This window comes from Erinaceus europaeus, chromosome 12 (assembly GCF_950295315.1).
Source record: "Erinaceus europaeus chromosome 12, mEriEur2.1, whole genome shotgun sequence".
In the NCBI taxonomy this organism is placed as follows: domain Eukaryota; kingdom Metazoa; phylum Chordata; class Mammalia; order Eulipotyphla; family Erinaceidae; genus Erinaceus; species Erinaceus europaeus.
The window spans coordinates 53,277,916-53,298,579 of NC_080173.1; the positions used below are offsets into that span (position 1 = coordinate 53,277,916).

General features: G+C 42.4%; 1 protein-coding gene across 3 annotated transcripts in view; it reads right to left on the bottom strand.

Moving 5' to 3' along the window:
* Window positions 1-20,664, bottom strand: part of TTLL6 (tubulin tyrosine ligase like 6) — a 65,552-nt gene that overhangs the window by 8,643 nt on the left and 36,245 nt on the right. For all 3 annotated transcript variants that reach the window (XM_060203660.1, XM_060203661.1, XM_060203659.1), the window contains exons 9-12: window positions 18,533-18,721; window positions 17,512-17,686; window positions 16,130-16,402; window positions 192-561 (exon numbers count right to left, since the gene is read on the bottom strand). In XM_060203660.1, coding sequence (XP_060059643.1) covers window positions 192-561; window positions 16,130-16,402; window positions 17,512-17,686; window positions 18,533-18,721 — 1,007 coding nt within the window. The remainder of the gene's footprint in view (window positions 1-191; window positions 562-16,129; window positions 16,403-17,511; window positions 17,687-18,532; window positions 18,722-20,664) is intronic.

A 20,664-nucleotide genomic window follows, 5' to 3' on the forward strand; every position in this document is an offset into this window, starting at 1 on the left:
ACATGAGCTATGTCTCCATCAACAAAATGGGGTCCCCCTGAGGGCAGGGGTTTCATTCTCTCTTCTCCCAAAGAACCTGTCCCTGCCAGGGAAAATAAAAATAATAATAATAATAATAAAGATTTAAACCAGTTCTGTTGTTTTATTCCACCCCTAAATTCTGGCAGAAGCCTATATACACTGGCACTCACGTGACTGGTTACCCAGCACCTGTTTTGAGTTGTAGTGAGCTGGGGACAGGGAGAGCTTTTCCTTCAGTGGAATCTTGGTGAGCAGTTCTGACATCAGATGCTGTTTCTGCTTGTCATTCTTTAGTGACATCCGACTTGAGGTCTGACTCCCTGTGAAGTTCTGGGATTTTGTAGGCATAGAAATTTTTGATATTTTCTCCTGAGTGAGGTGCTGGAGAATCTGTTGTTTCTTGTATTTAAAGGACATCAACCTCTCCATCTCTGGGCTACTGCATTCAGAACTAGTCATTGTGGGGATGCTCAGCAGAGATTTGGGGGAGTCTGAGCCTCGGGTGGTGGGTCCTAGGGAGATTTCTACTGAGGTTAAGGGCTGGAAGAGAAAAAAGTCCAAATGAAACTGTGGGAAGCAAGCGCCACTTCTTCTGCCATTCTTGGCTAAAACAAACAGGTTGGGACCTGAGTCTAGCAGCAAAATTTGGGCTAAAATAATTTCCTAAGCATGAATTAGTAGGATTTATCCACCCACACAACTTCTTCTGGAGTTTTTTTTTTTTAATATTTATTTTATTTGTTCCCTTTTGTTGCCCTTGTTGTTTCATTGTTGTAGTTATTATTGTTGTTGTCGTTGTGGGATAGGACAGAGAGAAATGGAGAGAGGAGGGGAAGACAGAGAGGGGGAGAGAAAGACAGACACCTGCAGACCTGCTTCACCGCCTGTGAAGCGACTCCCCTGCAGGTGGGGAGCCGGGGTTCGAACCAGGATCCTTATGCCGGTCCTTGTGCTTTGCGCCACCTGCGCTTAACCCACTGCGCTACAGCCCGACTCCCCTTCTGGAGGTTTTTAAATACTAGGTGCTGGTAATCAGAGAAATAGATATTCTATCACAACTATTAGACTAGAAAAAACTTAGAAAGTTATGACTGAGTAGGGCACATAGCACCAATGCAAAATACTCTGGGGAAGGAAAGATTGGGAGGGAGTGAAAAGGGTCATGGGCTATTGATATGTCAACAACCATATTGTAAACCACTAGCTCCTCAATAAAAATGAAAAAAAATTAGAAAGTTGGAAGTCAGTGTTAGTGGATTCAGGGGTACAAAGACTCTTACGCACTGCTGATGAGAATATAGACTGCTACAAACATTCTGATGAACCTGTGATCTAGCAGCTCTGCTCTTAGGTACTCATAATCCATAAGTCATTGGGTATTTCTTTAAAAAGAGTATGTACATCAATACCCCCAGAAACATTATTCATAGTAATTAAAGGTGAACACAGCTCAAATGTCCACCAACAGATGCATATGCATGGATAAACAAAGTATGGTGTACACATACAATGGAATATAATTTGGCCTTAGAAAGAGAGGAATATCTGACATGAGCTACAACATGAATGAATTTTGACAACATTAATCTAAGCAAAATAAGGTAGACTCAAAAATACAAATATTGTCTGCTTTTACTTTTCAATGTACCTAGAATAGTTATAGAGATAGAAAGCAGCAAAATACAGCAGAACAAATATTTGAAAAAACAACGGCCATAAACAACTCAGATGACATCATTTTACAAAACCAGTAAGTTCACACATCCTGTATAAGTACCGCACACTAACCGATGGCACCACTGAAGCTCCAAGTTCACACATCCTAACTAGGACAAATGCAGAAATCATACCCAAAATACATCATAATCAGGTTGCTAGATTTCAGAGAAAAGGAGACAAATGACACGTTACACATGGAAGACAATGTTATTAATACAGTTGATTTTTATTTAAAAAAAGAGAGAACGAGAGAAAGGAAGAAAGAGAGGAAGGAAGGAAGGAAGGAAGGAAGGAAGGAAGGAAGGAAGGAAGGAAGGAAGGAAGGAAGGAAAAAGAATGGGCCAGGTGATGCTGCACCTGGTAGAACATACATGTTATAATGTGCAAGGACCCAGGTTCAAGCATCCAGTTCCCACCTGCAGGAGGAAATCTTCACCGGTAGTGAAGTAGTGCTACAGGTGTCTCTTTCTCTCCCCCCCTTTTTTTTTTAAGATTTTATTTATTTATTTATTAATGAGAAAGATAGGAGACAGAAAGAACCAGACATCATTCTGGCATATGTGCTGCCAGGGATCGAACTCAGCACCTCCTGCTTGAGTGTCCAAAGCTTTATCACTGTGCCACCTCCCGGACTACTTCTCTCTTCCTCTTAATATCTCCCTTCCCTCACATTTATTCTCTGTCAAAAAAGTGAATAAAAGTCTCTATCAAAAAAGGCGATAAAATAAATAAGAGGGAAGCTGATCTCCTGGTAAGAGCCTATTTCTTAAAAAAGAAAGAGGGCGGGGAGACAGCATAATGGTTATGCAAACAGACTCTCATGCTGAAGGCTCCTAAATCCCAGGTTCAATCCTCCTCACCACCATAAGCCAGAGCTGAGCAGTGCTCTGGTGTTTCTCTCTCTGTGTGTGTCTCTCTGCATCTCTCTCAAAAAATAAAATTAATTTAAAAAAATTAAAAAATTTAAAAGAAAGAAAGAAAGGGAGAGTCAGGTGGTAGTGCCATGGGTTAAGCGCACATGGCGCAAAGCACAAGGACCAGTGTAAGGATCCTGGTTTGAGCTTGCAGCTTCCCACCTGCAGGGGAGTCCCTTCACAGGCCACAGGCGGTGAACCAGGTCTGCAGGTGTCTATCTTTCTCTCCCCCTCTCTGTCTTCCTCTCCTCTCTCCATTTCTCTCTGTCCTATCTAACAACAACGACATCAATAACAACAATAAAACAAGGCCAACAATAGGAAATAAATAAATATTAAAAATATATTTAAAAAAGAAGGAAAAAAGGGAGAAAGGAAGAGAAGAGGAGGAGAAGGAGGAAGAAGAGCAGAGAATAATGAAATACTGTCTTTAAAATCTGAAATAAAGGGAGTCAGGCAGTAGCACAGTGGGTTAAGTGCACATGATGCAAAGCGCAAGGACTGACAGGAATCCTGGTTCAAACCCCTGGCTCCCCACCTACAGGGGTGTTGCTTCACAAGCAGTGAAGCAGGTCTGCATGTGTCTATCTTTCTCTCCCCCTCTCTGTCTTCACCTCTTCTCTTGATTTCTCTCTGTCCTATCCAACAGCGACAGCAATAACAATAATAATAACAACGACGACAATAAACAACAAGGGCAGCAAAGAAGAAAAAAAAAATAGCCTCCAGAAAAAAAAAAAAGCCTCCAGAAGCAGTGGATTCATAGTTTAGGCACCGAGCCCCAGCAATAATCCTGAAGGCAAAAAAAATAAAATAAGTCAATCCAGAACTCTAGGTCCTTCAAGATGAAGACAAAATAAAGACATTATCAAACAAAAGCAGGGAATCCCTCAACAGCAGAGAATGTATAATAAACACTACAGGGAGATTTTTTTTAGGCTAAAGAGAAATAACATCAGGAGATAATTATATATATAGTTGTGAAAGGAAAGGGAAATAGCTCAGTTGTTAGAGCATAACACTTGCATGCCTGTGGCATGACAGTCTGACCCCTGGTCATATATATGTGAATTTCTCTTTCATTTCTCTTAAATGAAATGAGTTGTATCTCATATGAAATAAAACAAGTCTTTATTCTTTTTAAATTAAACAATCATAATTTTATTATTATTATAAGATTTATTTATTACCAGATAAGTGTTTAGCACTCTGGCTTGTAGTGGTGCAAGGTATTAAACCCAGGACTTTGGAGCCTCAGGCATGAGAGTCTCTTTGCATAATCATTATGCTATCACCCCTGCCCTAAAATATATATAATTTTCTATTATTTAAAATACTATTTGACTATTTAAAGCAGATTATTTTTTTAAAAAACTTTTTAAAATATTTATTTATTCCCTTTTTGTTGCCCTTGTTGTTTTCTGTTGCTGTAGTTATTATTGACATCGTCGTTGTTGGATAGGACAGAGAAAAATTGAGAGAGGAGGGAAGACAGAGAGGGGGAGAGAAAGATAGACACCTGCAGACCTGCTTCACCACTTGTGAAGAGACTCCTCTGCAGGTGGGGAGCCAGAGCTCAAACTGGGATCCTTACGCCTGTCCCTGCGCCTTGCACCACCTGCGCTTATCCCGCTGCACTACCACCCGGCTCCCAACAGATTATATTTAAAATTTTATTTTATTTTATATTTATTTATTTTCCCTTTTGTTGTCCTTTTTTAAATTGTTGTTGTTGTTACTGATGTCGTCGTTGTTAGATAGGACAGTGAGAAATGGAGAGAGGAGGGGAAGACAGAGAGGGGGAGAGAAAGACAGACACCTGCAGACCTGCTTTCACCACCTATGAAGCGACTCCCCTGCAGGTGGGGAGTTGGGGGCCTCAGATTCTTTTTAAGGCGAATGATTTTTTTAAATCTTTATTTTATTTATTTATTCCCTTTTGTTGCCCTTGTTGTTTTATTGTTGTAGTTGTTCTTGGATAGGACAGAGAGAAATGGAGAGAGGAGGGGGAAGACAAAGAGGGGGAGAAAAAGACACCTGCAGACCTGCTTCACCACTTGTGAAGCGACCCCCCTGCAGGTGGGGAACTTTTATTTTTAAGATTTTATTTATTAATGAGAAAGAAGGAGAGAGAGAAAGACCCAGACATTACTCTGGTACATGTGCTGCCGGGGACTGAACTTGGGACCTCATGCTTGAGAGTCCAATGTTTTATTCACTGTACCACCTCCCTGACTACCTAATATTGGTTTTGTCAGTGTGTGTGTGTGTGTGTGTGTGTGTGTGTGTGTGTTTGCCTCCAGGGTTATCGACGGGGCTTGATGCTGGCACTACAAATTCATTGCTTCTGATGGCCACTTTTTTTCTTTCATTTTATTGGGTAAGACAGAGAGAAATTGACGGAGAAGGGAAGATAGAGAGGGAGAGAGATAGACAGATACCTGCAGGTAGGAATGGTTCCCTTTAGAAAGAACCTACAGGTGGGGAGTCAGGGTTCAAATCCAGATCCTTGCATGTGTCCTTGGGCTTAGTACTATGTGTGGTTAGCCAGGTGTATCATCGTCCAGCCCCCATGGTTCTATACTTTAAAGAAATATTTTTGGGGCCAGGCAATGGCTCACTTGGTTAAGTGCCCACATTACAATGTACAGGGACCCGGGTTCAACTCCCTGGTCCCCACCTGCAGGGGGAGAGCTTCACAAGTAGTAAAGCAGGGCTGCAGGTGTATCTCTGTCTTTCTCCCTCTCTATCTCCCCCTCACCTCTCGATTTCTGGTTGTCTCTATCGAATAAAAAAATTAAAAAAAAATAGGGAGTCAGGCGGTAGCACAACAGGTTAAGCGCATGTGGCGCAAAGCACAAGGACCAGCTAAGGATCCCAGTTCGAGCCCCCAGCTTCCCACCTGCAAGGAAGTCACTTCACAGGCGGTGAAGCAGGTTTGTAGGTGTGTATCTTTCTCTCACCCTCTCTGTCTTTCCCTCCTCTCTTCATTTCTCTCTGTCCTATACAACAACAACGACAATAATAATAACTACAACAATAAAACAACTAGGGCAACAAAAGGGAATAAATAAATATTTTTTAAAAAATAAAAAATAAAGAAATATTTTATTATTATTAATTTCACCTTAATTTAACAAGAGAGAGATACAGACAGGAAAGGAGAGAGAAGGAAAGAAAGAAAGAGAGATACCAGAGTATTGCTCAACTTTGTTGTTTTTTTTTTACTTTTTTAAAAAATATTTATTTTATTTATTCCCTTTTGTTGCCCTTGTTGTGCTCAACTTTGTTTTACGGTGGACCTCAGAGCCTCAGGCATGAAAGTTTTACATAACCATTATGCTGTCTGTCCGAGAGTCCTTAAAACAGACTTTATAGCACTATACTATGGTATTTACAATACACTCTAGTTCAAAAGTACTAAATTTCCTATATTTAAAATTAAGGAGGGCTGGGTGGTGGTATACCTGGTTGAGCACACGTTACAATACACAAGGACTCAGGTTCAAGCCCCTGGTCCCCACCTGCAGGGGGAAAGCTTCACAAGTGGTGAAGCAGGGCTGCAGGTGTCTCTCTTTCTCTCACTCTCTCCATCACCCCTTCCCACTCGATTTCTGGCTGTCTCTATCCAATAAACAAACAAATAAATAAATAAAAATCTTTTAAAATTAAGTACAACAATCTATTATAACAGAGGATGCATATTACAAGTCCTAGAAGAGCCAATAAATATACAAAGATTATAACAAAAAGTTGATGTAAGGGCCAGGCAATGGTGCACCCTGTTAAGCACACAGGTTACCATGAGGGAGGTTACCATCTGGGCTCAACCCTCTGGTCTACACCTGCAGTGGGGAAGCAGTACAGGCATCACCCTTCTCACTTCCTCTCTCCTTTCTCTATTTCTCTGAAACAGGAAATAAGGGGGAAAAAGGAAGGAAGGAAGGAAGGGAAGGGAAGGGAAGGGAAGGGAAGGGAAGGGAAGGGAAGGGAAGGGAAGGGAAGGGAAGGGAAGGGAAGGGAAGGGAAGGGAAGAAGGAAATGACAGCCAGGAGCAGTGGAGACCTATGCAGGCACTGAGCCCCAGTGATAAGCCTGGTGGCAATAAATAAATACACAAAATTTTTTAATTAAAAAAAGTTTTTATAGAAGAATTGGAACTAACAAATATTCAATTTTGATTAATCCAAAAAGTTGGCAGAAAAGGAGGTACATAGAAAAAAAAAGGGGAGTCAGGCAGTAGTGCAGTGGGTTAAGCGCAGGTGGCGCAAAGCGCAAGGACCGACTAAGGATCCCGGTTCAAGCCCCCAGCTCCCCACCTGCAGGGGAGTTGCTTCACAAGCGGTGAAGCAGGTCTGCAGGTGTCTATCTTTCTCTCCCCCTCTCTGTCTTCCCCTCCTCTCTCCATTTCTCTCTGTCCTATCCAACAACGACATCATCAGTAACAACAATAATAAAAAAAACAACAAGGGCAACAAAAAGGTAAATAAATAAATAAAAAAGATGAATAGAAAAGCCAGGGCCAGGTGGTGGTGCACCTGGTTGAGCGCACATGTTACAATGCGCAAGGACCCAGGTTCAAGCCCCTGGCCCCTACCTGCAGGGGGAAAGCTTCATGAGCGGTGAAGCAGGACTGCAGGTGTTTCTCTGTCTCTATCCCTCTCTGTCAACCCCTTTCTTTTTGAGTTCTGGCTGTTTTTACCCAGTAAATAAATAAAGATAAAAAAAACAGAAAAGCCACAAAATTCCATCCCTAAATTCACTTGTGTTAATAACTAAATAACAATGGAGTAAACACTCCAAATTAAAGGTACAGGTTGTGGCCTGGGAGATAGCACAGTGGATAAAACACTGAAAGCCTTGGACTCTCAAGCAAGAGGCCTTGATTTCCATCCCAGACACTGCATGTGACAAACCAATGCTCTGGTGTTTCTCTCTCTCCCTCTCCCTTTCTCTCTCTCATTAATTTATTAGAAAAATAAAGGCTGAGGTTGTGATACTGAAGGGAAAAAAACAGCAAGATCCCATGGCTGGGGAGATGGATCAACTGGTAGACCACAGGACTTGCATGCCTGAGGGTCCTAGTTTGATTCATATACTGCATATGCCACATTGATGTTTCCTTCTCCATCTCAATGAGCTCTCTTATTTGTAGGAAATTATATATATATATTCCAGGGCAGGAGCAGATAGCATAATGGCTATGTAAAGAGTCTCTCATGCCTGAGGCCTTGAAGTTCCAAGTTCAGTTCCCCAAACAAAGCCAGAGCTGAGCAGTGCTCTGGTAAACAAAACAAAACAAACAAATAATAATAATAATAAAAACACCAAGATCCAATGATAACTACATACAAGTGAAGCCCTTAAAAATGAGCCCTTAAAAATGATTTTAAAAATGAGATGAGGGTGCTGGGTGGTGGTGCAGTGGCTTAAGCGCATATGGCACAAAGCTCAAGGATCAGCGTAAGATCCAGGTTAGAGCTCCCTGCCCCCCCCTGAAAGGGGGTTGCTTCACAAGCAGTGAAGCAGGTCTGCAGGTGTCTTATCTTTCTCTCCCCCTCTGTCTTCCACTCCTCTCTCGATTTATCTCTGTCCTATCCAACAACAGCAGCAATAACAGCAATAATACTAACAACAACAATAAGAAGAAGAGCAAGGATAAACAACAAGGGCAACAAAAGGGAAAAAAATGGCCTCCAGGAGGAGTGGATTCGTAGTGGGGATGGATGGTGGTGTACCTGGTCGAGTGAACATATTACAGCGCACAAGGATCCCCGTGTGAGCCAAGGTTCCCCACCTGCAGAGGGTAAGCTTTGCAAGAGGTGAAGCAGGGCTGCAGGTATCTCTCTGTCTCTCCCTCTCTATCTGTCCTTTCCCTCTCGATTTCTGACTGTCTCTATCAAATCAATAAAGATAACAGAAAGTTAAAAAAAGTTTTTAAAAAGAAATGTATATATTAGTCATAACCAGCTAGGATGGTTTTATTAATATAAAATAAAACATCCCAAGACAAGGAATATTATCTGAGACAAAGATAATTTTATCATATCATAATGATACAGGGACTAATAATATATCAGATAAAATAATCTGAAATGTGTAGCTAGTGAAATAACTTCAAAATACAAAAGACAACAACAATAACAACAAAAAAACCCAGACAGTGCGCGAAGTGCAAGGACCCATGCAAGGATCCCGGTTCGAGCCCTGGCTCCCCACCTGCAGGGGGGTCGCTTTACAGGCAGTGAAGCAGGTCTGCAGGTGTCTATCTTTCTCTACCCCTCTCTGTCTTCCCTTCCTCTCTCCACTTCTCTCTGTCCTATCCAATGACGATGACATCAATAACAACAACAATAATAACTACAACAACAATAAAACAAGGGCAACAAAAGGGAAAATAAATAATAAAAAAATTAAAAGAAAATATTCTGAAATGGAATTGGCATATAGCACCAAAGTAAAAGACTCTGGGGTTGGGGTGGGTGGGTGGGTGGGGAGAACACAGGTCCAAGAAGGATTCAGAGGACCTAGTGGGGGTTGTATTGTTATATGGGAATCTGGGGAATGTTATGCATGTACAAACTATTATACTTACTGTTGAATGTAAAACATTAATTCCCCAATAAAAAAAATAAATAAATAAAATATTCTAATTCTATTTTTTTAGTAACTAATACAAAAAGTAGGACAATCAAAATAGCTTGCTTAAATAGTGTACTCCTTTGTTATACACATGATCCGGGTTCCAGCCTGCCTCCCACCACTCTTGAGGAAGTTTTGATAATGCTTTGATGCTGTGGTCTCTCACTCTCTCTGTCTCTAAGTAAATAAATAACTTTGTTAATACTAATACAAAAAGTAGCAGTGGTGTACCTGGCTGAGAGCACATGAACCCCAGTTCAAGTCCCCAGTCCCCATAGGAAAGGGAGGACGGTTCACAAGTGGCAAAACAGTACTGCAGGTGTCTCTCTTGAGCATGCTCTATCTACCTATCTATTTATCTATCTATCTATTTCCCCTAAAATTGTTTTGTGGTTTGCATATATGCTTTGTAAAATTTCAATGTTTTAAAATTTATCAAGACTTGTTTTACTGTCCAAAAAATATTTTCTTGGTGAATGTTGTAAGTACATTTGGGAAAAAAGAGTTTTCTTTTCTTTTCTTTTTTTTTTTTTTTTTCCTCCAGGGTTATTGCTGGGGCTCAGTGCCTGCACCATGAATCCACTGCTCCTGGAGACCATTTTTTCCCCTTTTGTTGCCCTTGTTGTAGCCTTGTTGTAGTTACTATTGTTGTTGTTGATGTCATTCATTGTTGGATAGGGCAGAGAGAAATGGAGAGAGGAGGGGAAGACAGAGAGGGGGAGAGAAAGATAGACACCTGCAGGCCTGCTTCAGCGCTTGTGAATCGACTCCCCTGCAGGTGGGGAGCCGGGGGCTTGAACCAGGATCCTTACACCAGTCCTTGTGATTTGTGCCACGGGCGCTTAACCCACTGCGCTACTGCCTGACCCCCCAAAAGAGTTTTCTATGGTTGTTGAATATAGTGTTCTATGTGTCAATTAGATCACTTTTGTGTATAGTACTCAGATTTTCTCTTTTAGGGGAGATAGGTAGATAGATAGAGCATGCTCAAGAGAGACACCTGCAGTACTGTTTTGCCACTTGTGAATCATCCTCCCTTTCCTATGGGGACTGGAGACTTGAACTGGGGTTTTAAACTATTAACAGTAAGCTATCTAGAAATTGCCTAAACATTTGAAAGCTAAAAATATATATCCTTCTAGATAACTCATAGATCAAAAATGAAATCAAAAAGGGAGATCAGAAAATATTCCAAACTGTATGATAGTAAAAGTGCAGCATACCAAAATTTATGGCATGCGAATACACTAGTGCATACAAGGAAATGTATAGCACAAGACATTTATATTAGAAAGGAACGCACTGGGGAGAGAACATAATAATTATGCAAAAAAGACTTCCACGCCTGAAGTACCAAAAATGACCTCAGGCTCAGTCCTCAACATTACCAGAAACCAGAGCTGAGCACTGCTCTAGGAAAACACACACACACAAAGAAAGGCTTAAAACAAACAACCTAACTTTACACTGTAAGAAATGAAAAGAGGGGGCCAGGTGGTGGTGCACCTCGCTGAACACATACATTAAAGTGTCAAAGGACCCAAAGTTCAAGCCCCTGGTCCCCACCAGTAGGGGGAAAGCTTTGCAAGTGGTGAAGCAGTGTTGCTGGTGTCTCTCTGTCTCTCTCCCTATCACCCCCTTCCTTCTTGATTTCTGTCTCTATCCAATTAATAAATAAAGATAATTTAAAAAGAAACTAAAAAAGTTTATGAGATTAAACTCAGTGCTAGAAGAAGGAACTAACAAAAATATTAAACACTATGGAAATCAATGAAATAGAAAGTAAACTACAGAGAATATTAAAGTCTTGAGCTGGCTCTTTAACAAAATTGATAAACCCATAGTAAGATAGATGAAGAAAAAGCCGTCCATTCTCGCCCCTCTCCAGACAGGGCCAAGACCATGACAGCAGGCACACCTCTGTGACCTCTGCTGGGCAGGGTCAGCCACAGGACGCTGGGCCAGAGCAGCCCTCCCTGCGGGGCCAGGGCTGCCTGAGCAGATGGACTGGATAGGCAGCCCCACCACCACCTGAGGCCAGGCCTCCCACAGTGCAGGACAGCCATTACATTAAAGTCTTGTCTCTGAAAAAATAAAATAAAATAAAATAAAATACAAATAGTTTTTTAAAATTATCTTTATTTATTGGATAGAGACAGCCAGAAATCGCAAATGAAGGGGGAGATAGAGAGGGAGAGAAACAGAGAGACACCTGCAGCTCTGCTTCACCACTCACAAAGCTTTCCCCCTGCAGGTGGGGACCGGGGGCTTAAACCTGTGTCCTTGCACACTGTAACATGTGTACTCAACCAGATGCACCACCACCTGGCCCCCACAAATAATTTTTATCTGTTGTGGAAGAAATACTTATCGCTCTGGTGATTTCAGACATCAAAGGATAGTAAGAATTTGTTTTTTTAGAAAGATACAACAGCCCCCTATACCTATGGACATCTAATCTTTGACAAAGGTGCCCAGACTATTAAATGGGGAAAGCAGAGTCTCAGATACTTAGAGGAAAATATTGGCAGAGCTCTTTGCCACATAATTTTTTTAAATATTTATTTTATTTATTCCCTTTTGTTGCCCTTGTTTTATTGTTGTAGCTATTATTGTTGTTGTTGTTGTTGGATAGGGCAGAGAGAAATGGAGAGAGGAGGGGGAAGACAGAGAAGGAGAGAAAGATACTTGCTTCACCGCTTGTGAAGCAACTCCCCTGCAGGTGGGGAGCCAGGGCTTAAACCGGGATCCTTATGTGCCACCTGCGCTTAACCCGCTGTGCTACAGCCCGACTCCCATAATTTTTTAAATTTATTTCCTTTTTGTTGCCCTTGTTGGTTTTTTTAATTGTTATAGTTATTATTGTTGTTGTTATTGATGTCGTTGTTGGACAGGACAGAGAGAAATGGAGAGAGGAGGGGAAGACAGAGAGGGGGAGAGAAAGACAGACACCTGCAGACCTGCTTCACTGCCCGTGAAGCGACTCCCCTACAGGTGGGGAGATGGGGGCTGGAACCGGGATCCTTATGCTAGTCCTTGCGCTTTGCACCACGTGCGCTTAACCCACTGCACCACCTCCCGACTCCCTCCGCATAAATTTTAAAGACATCTTCAATGAAATGAATCCAATTACAAAGAAGACTAAGGCAAGCATAAACCTAAGGGACTACATCAAATTAAAAAGTTTCTGCACAGCAAAAGAAATCACTACCCAAAATGTTATGCATGTAAAAAAAAAAAAAAAAAAAGAAGTAGAAACACAAAGCAGAAATTGACTGAGTTTGGAGTATGGCACCAAAGTAAGAAAGCAGAAGTATACTAGAGTTTGCAGTGAGTACCTCCCTAATACTTCCTCTCCACTTTTCCAAGCTTTGGGTCCATGATTGCTCAACAATTTGTTTGGCTTTGTATGTTAACTCTCTTTTCAGTCACCAGGTTCCAGGTGTCATCAGGATGCCGGCCAGACTTCCCTGGATTGAAGACACCACCAATGTGTCCTGGAGCTCAGCTTCTCCAGAGACCCATCCTACTAGGGAAAGAGAGAGGCAGACTGGGAGTATGGACCGACCAGTCAACGCCCATGTTCAGCGGGGAAGCAATTACAGAAGCCAGACCTTCTACCTTCTGCAACCCTCAATGACCCTGGGTCCATGCTCCCAGAAGGATAGAGAATGGGAAAGCTATCGGGGGAGGGGGTGGGATATGGAGATTGGGCGGTGGGAATTGTGTGGAGTTGTACCCCTCCTACCCTATGGTTTTGTTAATTAATCCTTTCTTAAATAAAAAATAAATAAATAAATAAATAAAAGAAATCACTACCCAAACCAAGAGACCCCTCACAGAATGGGAGAAGATCTTTACATGCCATACATCAGACAAGAATTTAATAACCAACATATATAAAGAGCTTGCCAAACTCAACAACAAATAACCACATCCAAAAATGGGGGGAGGACATGGACAGAATATTCACCACAGAAGAGATCCAAAAGGCAGAGAAACACATGAAAAAATGCTCCAAGTCTTTGACTGTCAGAGAAATGCAAATAAAGACAACAATGAGATACCACTTCACTCCTGTGAGAATGTCATACATCAGAAAAGGTAACAGCAGCAAATGCTAGAGAGGGTGTGGGGCCAAAGGAACCCTCCTACACTGCTGGTGGGAATGTCAATTGGTCCAACCTCTGTGGAGAACAGTCTGGAGAACTCTCAGAAGACTAGAAATGGACCTACCCTAGGATCCTGCAATTCCTCTCCTGGGGATATAGCCTAAGGAAACCAACACATCCATCCAAAAAGATCTGTGTACGCATGTGTTCTTAGCAGCACAATTTGTAATAGCCAAAACCTGGAAGCAACCTAGGTGTCCAACAACAGGTGAGTGGCTGAGCAAGTTGTGGTCTATATACACAATGGAATACTACTCAGCTATTAAAAATGGTGACTTCGGGAGTCGGGCAGTAGCACAGCGGGTAAAGTGCACATGGTGCAAAGTGCAAGGACCGGCACAAGGATCCCAGTTCGAGCCCCCAGCTCCCCACCTGCAGGGGAGTCACTTCACAAGCAGTGAAGAAGGTCTGCAGGTGTCTTTCTCTCCCCCTCTGTCTTCCCCTCCTCTCTCCATTTCTCTCTGTCCTATCCAACAACGACATCATCAATAGCAACAACAATAATAACTACAACAATAAAAAAAAAAGAGCAACAAAAGGTAGTCAATAAATATTTTTTAAAAAAATGGTGACTTCACTGTTTCCAGCCCATCTTGGATGGACCTTGAAAAATTCACGTTAAGTGAAATAAGTCAGAAACAGAGGGATGAATATGGGATGATCTCACTCTCAGGCAGAAGTTGAAAAACAAGATCAGAAGAGAAAACACAAGTAGAACCTGAACTGGAATTGGCATATTGCACCAAAGTAAGAGACTCTGGGGTGTGTGGGTAGGGGAGAGAATACAGGAAAAGGATGACAAAGGACCTAGTGGGGGTTGTACTGTTATATGGAAAACTGAGAAATGTTATTCATGTACAAACTATTGTATTTACTGTTGAATGTAAAACATTAATTCCCCAATAAAGTAATTTAAAAAAAAAGAAAGATACAACAGCACTGAAGCCTCCTTCAATGTGATGGAGGACAATTTCAAATTCAGGTCATACACATGGCAGAGCAGCACATTATCCAAGTGGGGTATTTCACTGGTCCAATAAGAACATTTATAATGACAAGAAGGACAGCAGTATGGTTTTGGTTCTAGGTAAAGTAGATTAAACATATTTCATGATGTCTCTCTCCTTGACTACTCCTATAAAACTTGTACAAAATATGCTATATTATGATGTAGATGAAGCTTCCACAGGAATATTTATTTGTCAGATCATAGCTAAGTTTCAACATTTCAAGGCATATAAATGTAATCATTTTAAAAAATCAATTTATTTATTAACAGGAAAGAAAGTGAGACAGAGAATACCAAAGCATCAAACTTAGGACCACATGCTTCTGTGCCTATCACTCTAGCTACTATGCCATCTCCTGGGCAGCTATTAATTTACAAATTTTTAAAAAGATTTTATTTATTTATTCATGAGAAAGATAGGAGAGAGAGAAAGAACCAGACATCACTCTGGTACATGTGTAGCCAAGGATTAAATTCAAGACTTCATGCTTGAGAGTCTAGTGCCCTAGCCACTGCACCACCTCCCAGACCACTTTTTTTTTTTAAATTTCTTTATTGGGGAATTAATGTTTTACATTAAACAGTAAATCACTTTTTTAAAGATTTTATTTAATAATGAGAAAGGAGAAAATTTTACAAATATTTTATATCTGGTTTTAATGTTTACGTAAGTTCGTAAAAATAATTTAAGTCAGCAGTAGAAGTCTAAGAGGTCCCCCCTTTCAGAAGTGTCCGTACCTCCATGAAGTTCAAGAAACACTGTTTAGATGGTGTACGAGATTCAGAGTGTCCTCCCCGCAAAATTCATGTACACCTACAATCTCAGACTGTGACCTTATTTGGACATCGGTCTTCACTTAGTCAAGTTAAAATGAGGTTATACTGGATTACAGTGAGCCTTAAATCCAGTGACTAGTGCTCTCTATCTTTTTTTCAGATCATAGCTAAGTTTCAACACTTCAGATCGAGAGGGAGAGAGAGAGAGACTGAGACTATAGCACCAAAGCTTCCTTCAATCTGGTGATAGGGACTGTGTTTGAACCTGGGGTGCACACATGGTAAAGTGCACTATCCAAATGGGCTATTTTGTTGGCCCAGCTGGTGCTCTTAAAAGAAGCCTATGTGAAGATACACAGAAGAGGAACACCAGGAAAAAGGCACTGTGATGGCAGACAGGGATTGCTGGTATGCTGCCCCAAGGCAAGGACTACCAAGGGTTGCTGGCAACCACCTACTCTAGCAAGAAGCAAGGAAGGTTCCTCCCTCAAGAGCTTTCAGAGAGAGCATCAGCCTGCTGACAACTTGTCTTTACATTTCTAGCCTCCAGAGCTTGGAGAGAAGAAAGCAGTGTTGTAAGCTCCCAAAGTTTGTAGTAATTGATTACAGCAGCACGTGGAAATGAGTACAAGTGAAAATCTGCTTAGGAAGAAGTGATGCAGAAGATGGTCTTTCTAAAAGGTCTCCCAGGGCTGTCCTCTTTGCAGAAATGCCATTCCATGATTTGGGTTTCACAAATGGGGAAACTGAGGCTCAGGAAGGTTGAAATGTCTTGCTCAAAGAACTTATCTGGGGCAGAACAGGGAGCATAAAGGAGTAGTCCTACCACTCCCTCCTGAGTCCAGCCCTCTGGTGAAGTGGAATTCTCTACTTACCATAATGCCGGTGAAAAAGTTTACTGCCAGAGCAGACCTGGCTTCCTCAATAATGGAACTGGTTCTACTGAACTCCAGCTTGGAGCAGCTGAGAAGGCCTGAATTCTTCAGGTCAGGTACAGAGCTGTAACACCTCGCAAAGGCAGGCTTGTGAGAAGCAAACTCAACCTCCTTCATCGAGGCCTTCTGGTTGAGGCTGCTGTCTGTCTCGTTTGTCTTTACATCTTTGACATTCAAGAGCAAGTCAGGTGTGCAGGACACCAATGTGGCTGGCTGGAGGAAACCAAATACACAGTCTGTGGGAATCAAGTTCTGTCCACTTCCAGCTTCATTTGCACCCACACGTAGATAGGGACAAAGGAGATGATAAAGAGAAGGAAAATGATTGGTACCAGAGTCCCTCTAATCTGGGGCTTTCATCTAGGGTTCAGGGGTCCCTAGAGGGATGATTCATAATGTTCTTTGAGTCACTTGAAGTTCCAGTTTTAAAAATGTGTCTGTATGGACTTTATGGTGAGAGATTCCATAGTTTTCATCCAATTTGCAAAGGATCTATGGCCCTAAAAAAGATATGTGTAACAACCAACTCAATCCTGTCTCTTCAAGTAAGTTTTTGAGAAAAAAGGAGGTGGACTGAAAAGTCAGCTGAATTTTTCCATTAAGCTGGAAGAGAGAGGTAGGCAGAAGAGTATGGGGGGATCCAAAGATTCAGATCACAGGACAGCTACACTGCTGGTTTCTCTGCACTTTGAGCAGAAAGTAATCTGGAAGGATCCAGAGGAAAGCCAGGGATGTGTGGTTCAGTGGCAGAATGCATGCTTCACATGTATGAGTCTCTAGATTTGATTTCAGCTTGTGTACACACACACACACACACACCTGACAACAACAATAACAACAACAACAAAAGTGTAAAGACCCAGGTGTGGTCAGGCATCCTCAGAAGCACTTCCTTAGGACTCTCAACTCTCAGCTGTGCCTGCTGGTGTGTGTGTGTGTGTGTGTGTGTGTGTGTGTGTGTGTGTGTGTGTGTGTCAGGCATTGCTGCCCAAGCTTAAGTTGGGGACCATGAGTACATGTTGTGTTGGAGTCCACTCCCTACATGGGGGATTGTGCTCAGCCTCCCAGCTGCTTTCACTCTTACTGTAGGAGGTAAGAAAGACCCACACGGATCCTTTCTGCCTGGATGGTGGGATCCTCTGAAGGACACAGGGCTCTTCATGACTTTGTGATACCCCCTCCTGTGGCCTGGCCCTCTAAGCAGACCCCCTCCTTTAGTGTGTTTGGGCTCTGAGCAGTGGTCTCCTTAGCAACCCCCCACGGATTGGTCCCAGCCTGGGAAGGGTACCAGGCACATGTGCTCCCCTCCCATCAAGGTTTACTTGTTTGCAGGCGTGGGTGACGGTCTTGTATTTCTGCCACTGTTTCTGTTTTGAACTTCTTGAGCTCTTGCCTCCTGACTGTTCACCTGTTGATTCCCCCTGAATCTCTACTTTCTTCTCTTTCATGTGGAAGAACTTCTTCTCCTCTTTCAGTCTCAGCTCCTGGATCAGCTTCCTGTCCATTGAAAAACAGTGAGAGTCATGCAGGTTAAGGATGGGCTTCAAAAGAGAGCAATCTCCTGGAGGGGCTGACAAGATTGGGTGATGAGGCTCCATGTTCCACACTCCTTTGCCCCAGTATGTCTAGTCCACACAAATGACTGAAGGTCACAGAGAAGAACATGAAGGCAAGGTATCCCTCAACTATGCCATTCCCATCTGGCACCCAAGGACTGGCACCCAAGGAGAGATGGGCACATACCCCAACCTACCCCACCTCCCCGCCTGCAACTTCTCTTTCCAATTCTCAAACGGCCATTCGTGGCAGGTGCTGGGAAGAGAGTCTAGTTAGGAGGCCAAAGTCAAGGGCCCCATGTTGGACCAGTTCATGATGCTGGACCTTTCTGACTAATGATATAGGGCAAGCAATACTGTCAGGAGACAGGGGTTCTGATCCCTCTCCTGTGATCATCGGCTGTGCCATCTTTTCTCACTCTGACCTCTCCTTCCTGAAGATGAGGTGGTGGATGGGTATTAGATTGAAAGAGATGATGCCTTTCCAGCATTCAGATTTTACACCTGAATTAATCTATGAGGCAGTTCTGATTTGAACGTTTAGGGTGTCTGATTCAGGGTGAATCTTTAGAAATAACCACACACCTTCTTAACAACATCCCACGTCAGATAGTCTAACTATTTCTGGTTTCTATGGGAAATAAAATAGATGTTCCTCTGGCATCATCCAGGTTAGACACTGAACCTCAGAGACTCTTCTGACTACTCCAGACCAGCTACCCTACAGGTCAAACACAATCTCCCAAAAGCCCAACCCAGCTCACCCTCACGCAGGAAGACTTCCTACCGGGCATAGAGCTCCCGAGCCCTGGAAGCAATAGTATTCTGGAAAAGGGAGTTGTTGTCCTGGAAAAATTTCTCATATTTGTCTGAATTCAGACTGGGATAAATCAGACGGAACCCTCCACAGTGTTCCTTCTCGTATTTCTCAGTCTTCTCTAACCACGCAGACTGGAAACCCTTAACTTCCTCAATCCTGTGGGAAATCGAGACATAGGGTAGCAGTTGAGTTTCCTTGGGACAAAGCTTGGTAGGGACAAGGCCACTGGATGTCACTGGAGATCAGACAGAGGCCTTGCACACAACAGTAGTCGCAGTATCTCCCAAATAAATGCATGACCATTTTCTTGAAAGGGGATTCTTGCCCTCATGGGACAGCCACTGGCATAATACACTAAGAGCTGGTTAGAATAGTCTTTCTGTCAGCTCATCAAATTTTCTCTTGACACAAGTAAAACTTATCTCCCCCTTCCTCCCCCTACCCCCAACTGAGTTCTGAGGAGGCAGACTGTCGCCACCTTCCCATTCACAGCCATTATTACCCTTCTCTGGAGAACAGCAGTTTGTGTTTGAGCCCTAAATTTGAGGACTATAGAGATGAGCTTGATGAGATTTTATGAGCAGTGATGATCTTACTCTTCCTCACAGACCCTTGGGGAAGTGGAGGTCAGGGAGGGAGGCATGGAAAGCCCCCCTTTACAGCAGGGAAAACAAAAGCCTTTAAGATATTCGACACTAAGTCATAATAGGGGAGGCCCTTGGCTGCCCCTTAACTGAAACTGGCTTTTTGAGTTTAGGAAACTGGCACAATGGAAAGCATCTTTAAATCTCAGCTGGCACATCTACTGGGCTCTGGGGACCACAAGGTGGTGATCTTGGAAGGCAGCTATGCTCACCACTATACCACCAATGCCTCTGAGGGTGGTGATCTTGGGCAAGTCATTCCCCTTCTAGAGTTTTGGTCTTCTTCGCTTCAAAAATTAAGACCATAGTGGTCCTAGAGATAGTGCAGTGTATACAGCATTGGACTCTCAAGAAAGAGGTCCCAAGTTCAATCCCCAGCAGCACATGTACCAGAGTGATATCTGGTTCTTTCTCTCTCCACCTATCTTCTTCATGAATAAATAAATAAAATCTTTTTGACATTCTTTTTCTTTTATTTTTATTTATTTATTCCCTTTTGTTGCCCTTATTGTTTTATTGTTGTAGTTATTTTTGTTATTGATGTCATCATTGTTGGATAGGACAGAGAGAAATGGAGAGAGGAGGGGAAGACAGAGAGGGGAGAGAAAGACCTGCAGACCTACTTCGCCGCTTGTGAAGTGACTCCCCTGCAGGTGGGGAGCCGGGGGCTTGAACCAGGATCCTTGTGCTGGTCCTTGTGCTTTGTGCCACCTGTGCTTAACCCACTGTGCTACCACCCGACTCCCATAAATAAAATATTTTCTTAAAAAAAATTAATACCTGTGATCTGGGAGGTGGCAGAGTAGATAAAACATTGTACTCTCAAGCATGAGGTCCTGAGTTCAATCACTGGCTCTTCAATGTTCAATGTACCAGAGTGATGTCTGGCTCTTTTCTCTCTCTCCTACCCCTCTCATTAATTAACTAATAAATAAAATAACAAAAATTAAGAACATATACTCCCTTGTGCTACCTGCCTTCCACCCCTCCAATAGCATAAATACTATTTCCCCAGTTGCAGATATTCAGTCTCAAAGGATCAGACTGGTTCTGCCCATGGAAGGTAGAAATGGTATCTGAAAAACAACAGAGACATCTCCTTGGCCAGGCTCACGATCTTCTGCCTCTAGAATCCTGTAGAACCCAAGTGGATCAAGGACTTGACTCTTAACTATCAGATACTTAGAGGAAAATATTGGCAGAACTCTTTTCCACACAAATTTTAAAGACATCTTCAATGAAATGAATCCAATTACAAGGAAGACTAAGGCAAGCATAAACCTAAGGGACTACATCAAATTAAAAAGTTTCTGCACAGCAAAAGAAACCACTACCCAAACCAAGAGACCCCTCACAGAATGGGAGAAGATCTTTACATGCCATACATCAGACAAGAGTTTAATAACCAACATATATAAAGAGCTTGCCAAACTCAACAACAAGACAACAAATAAC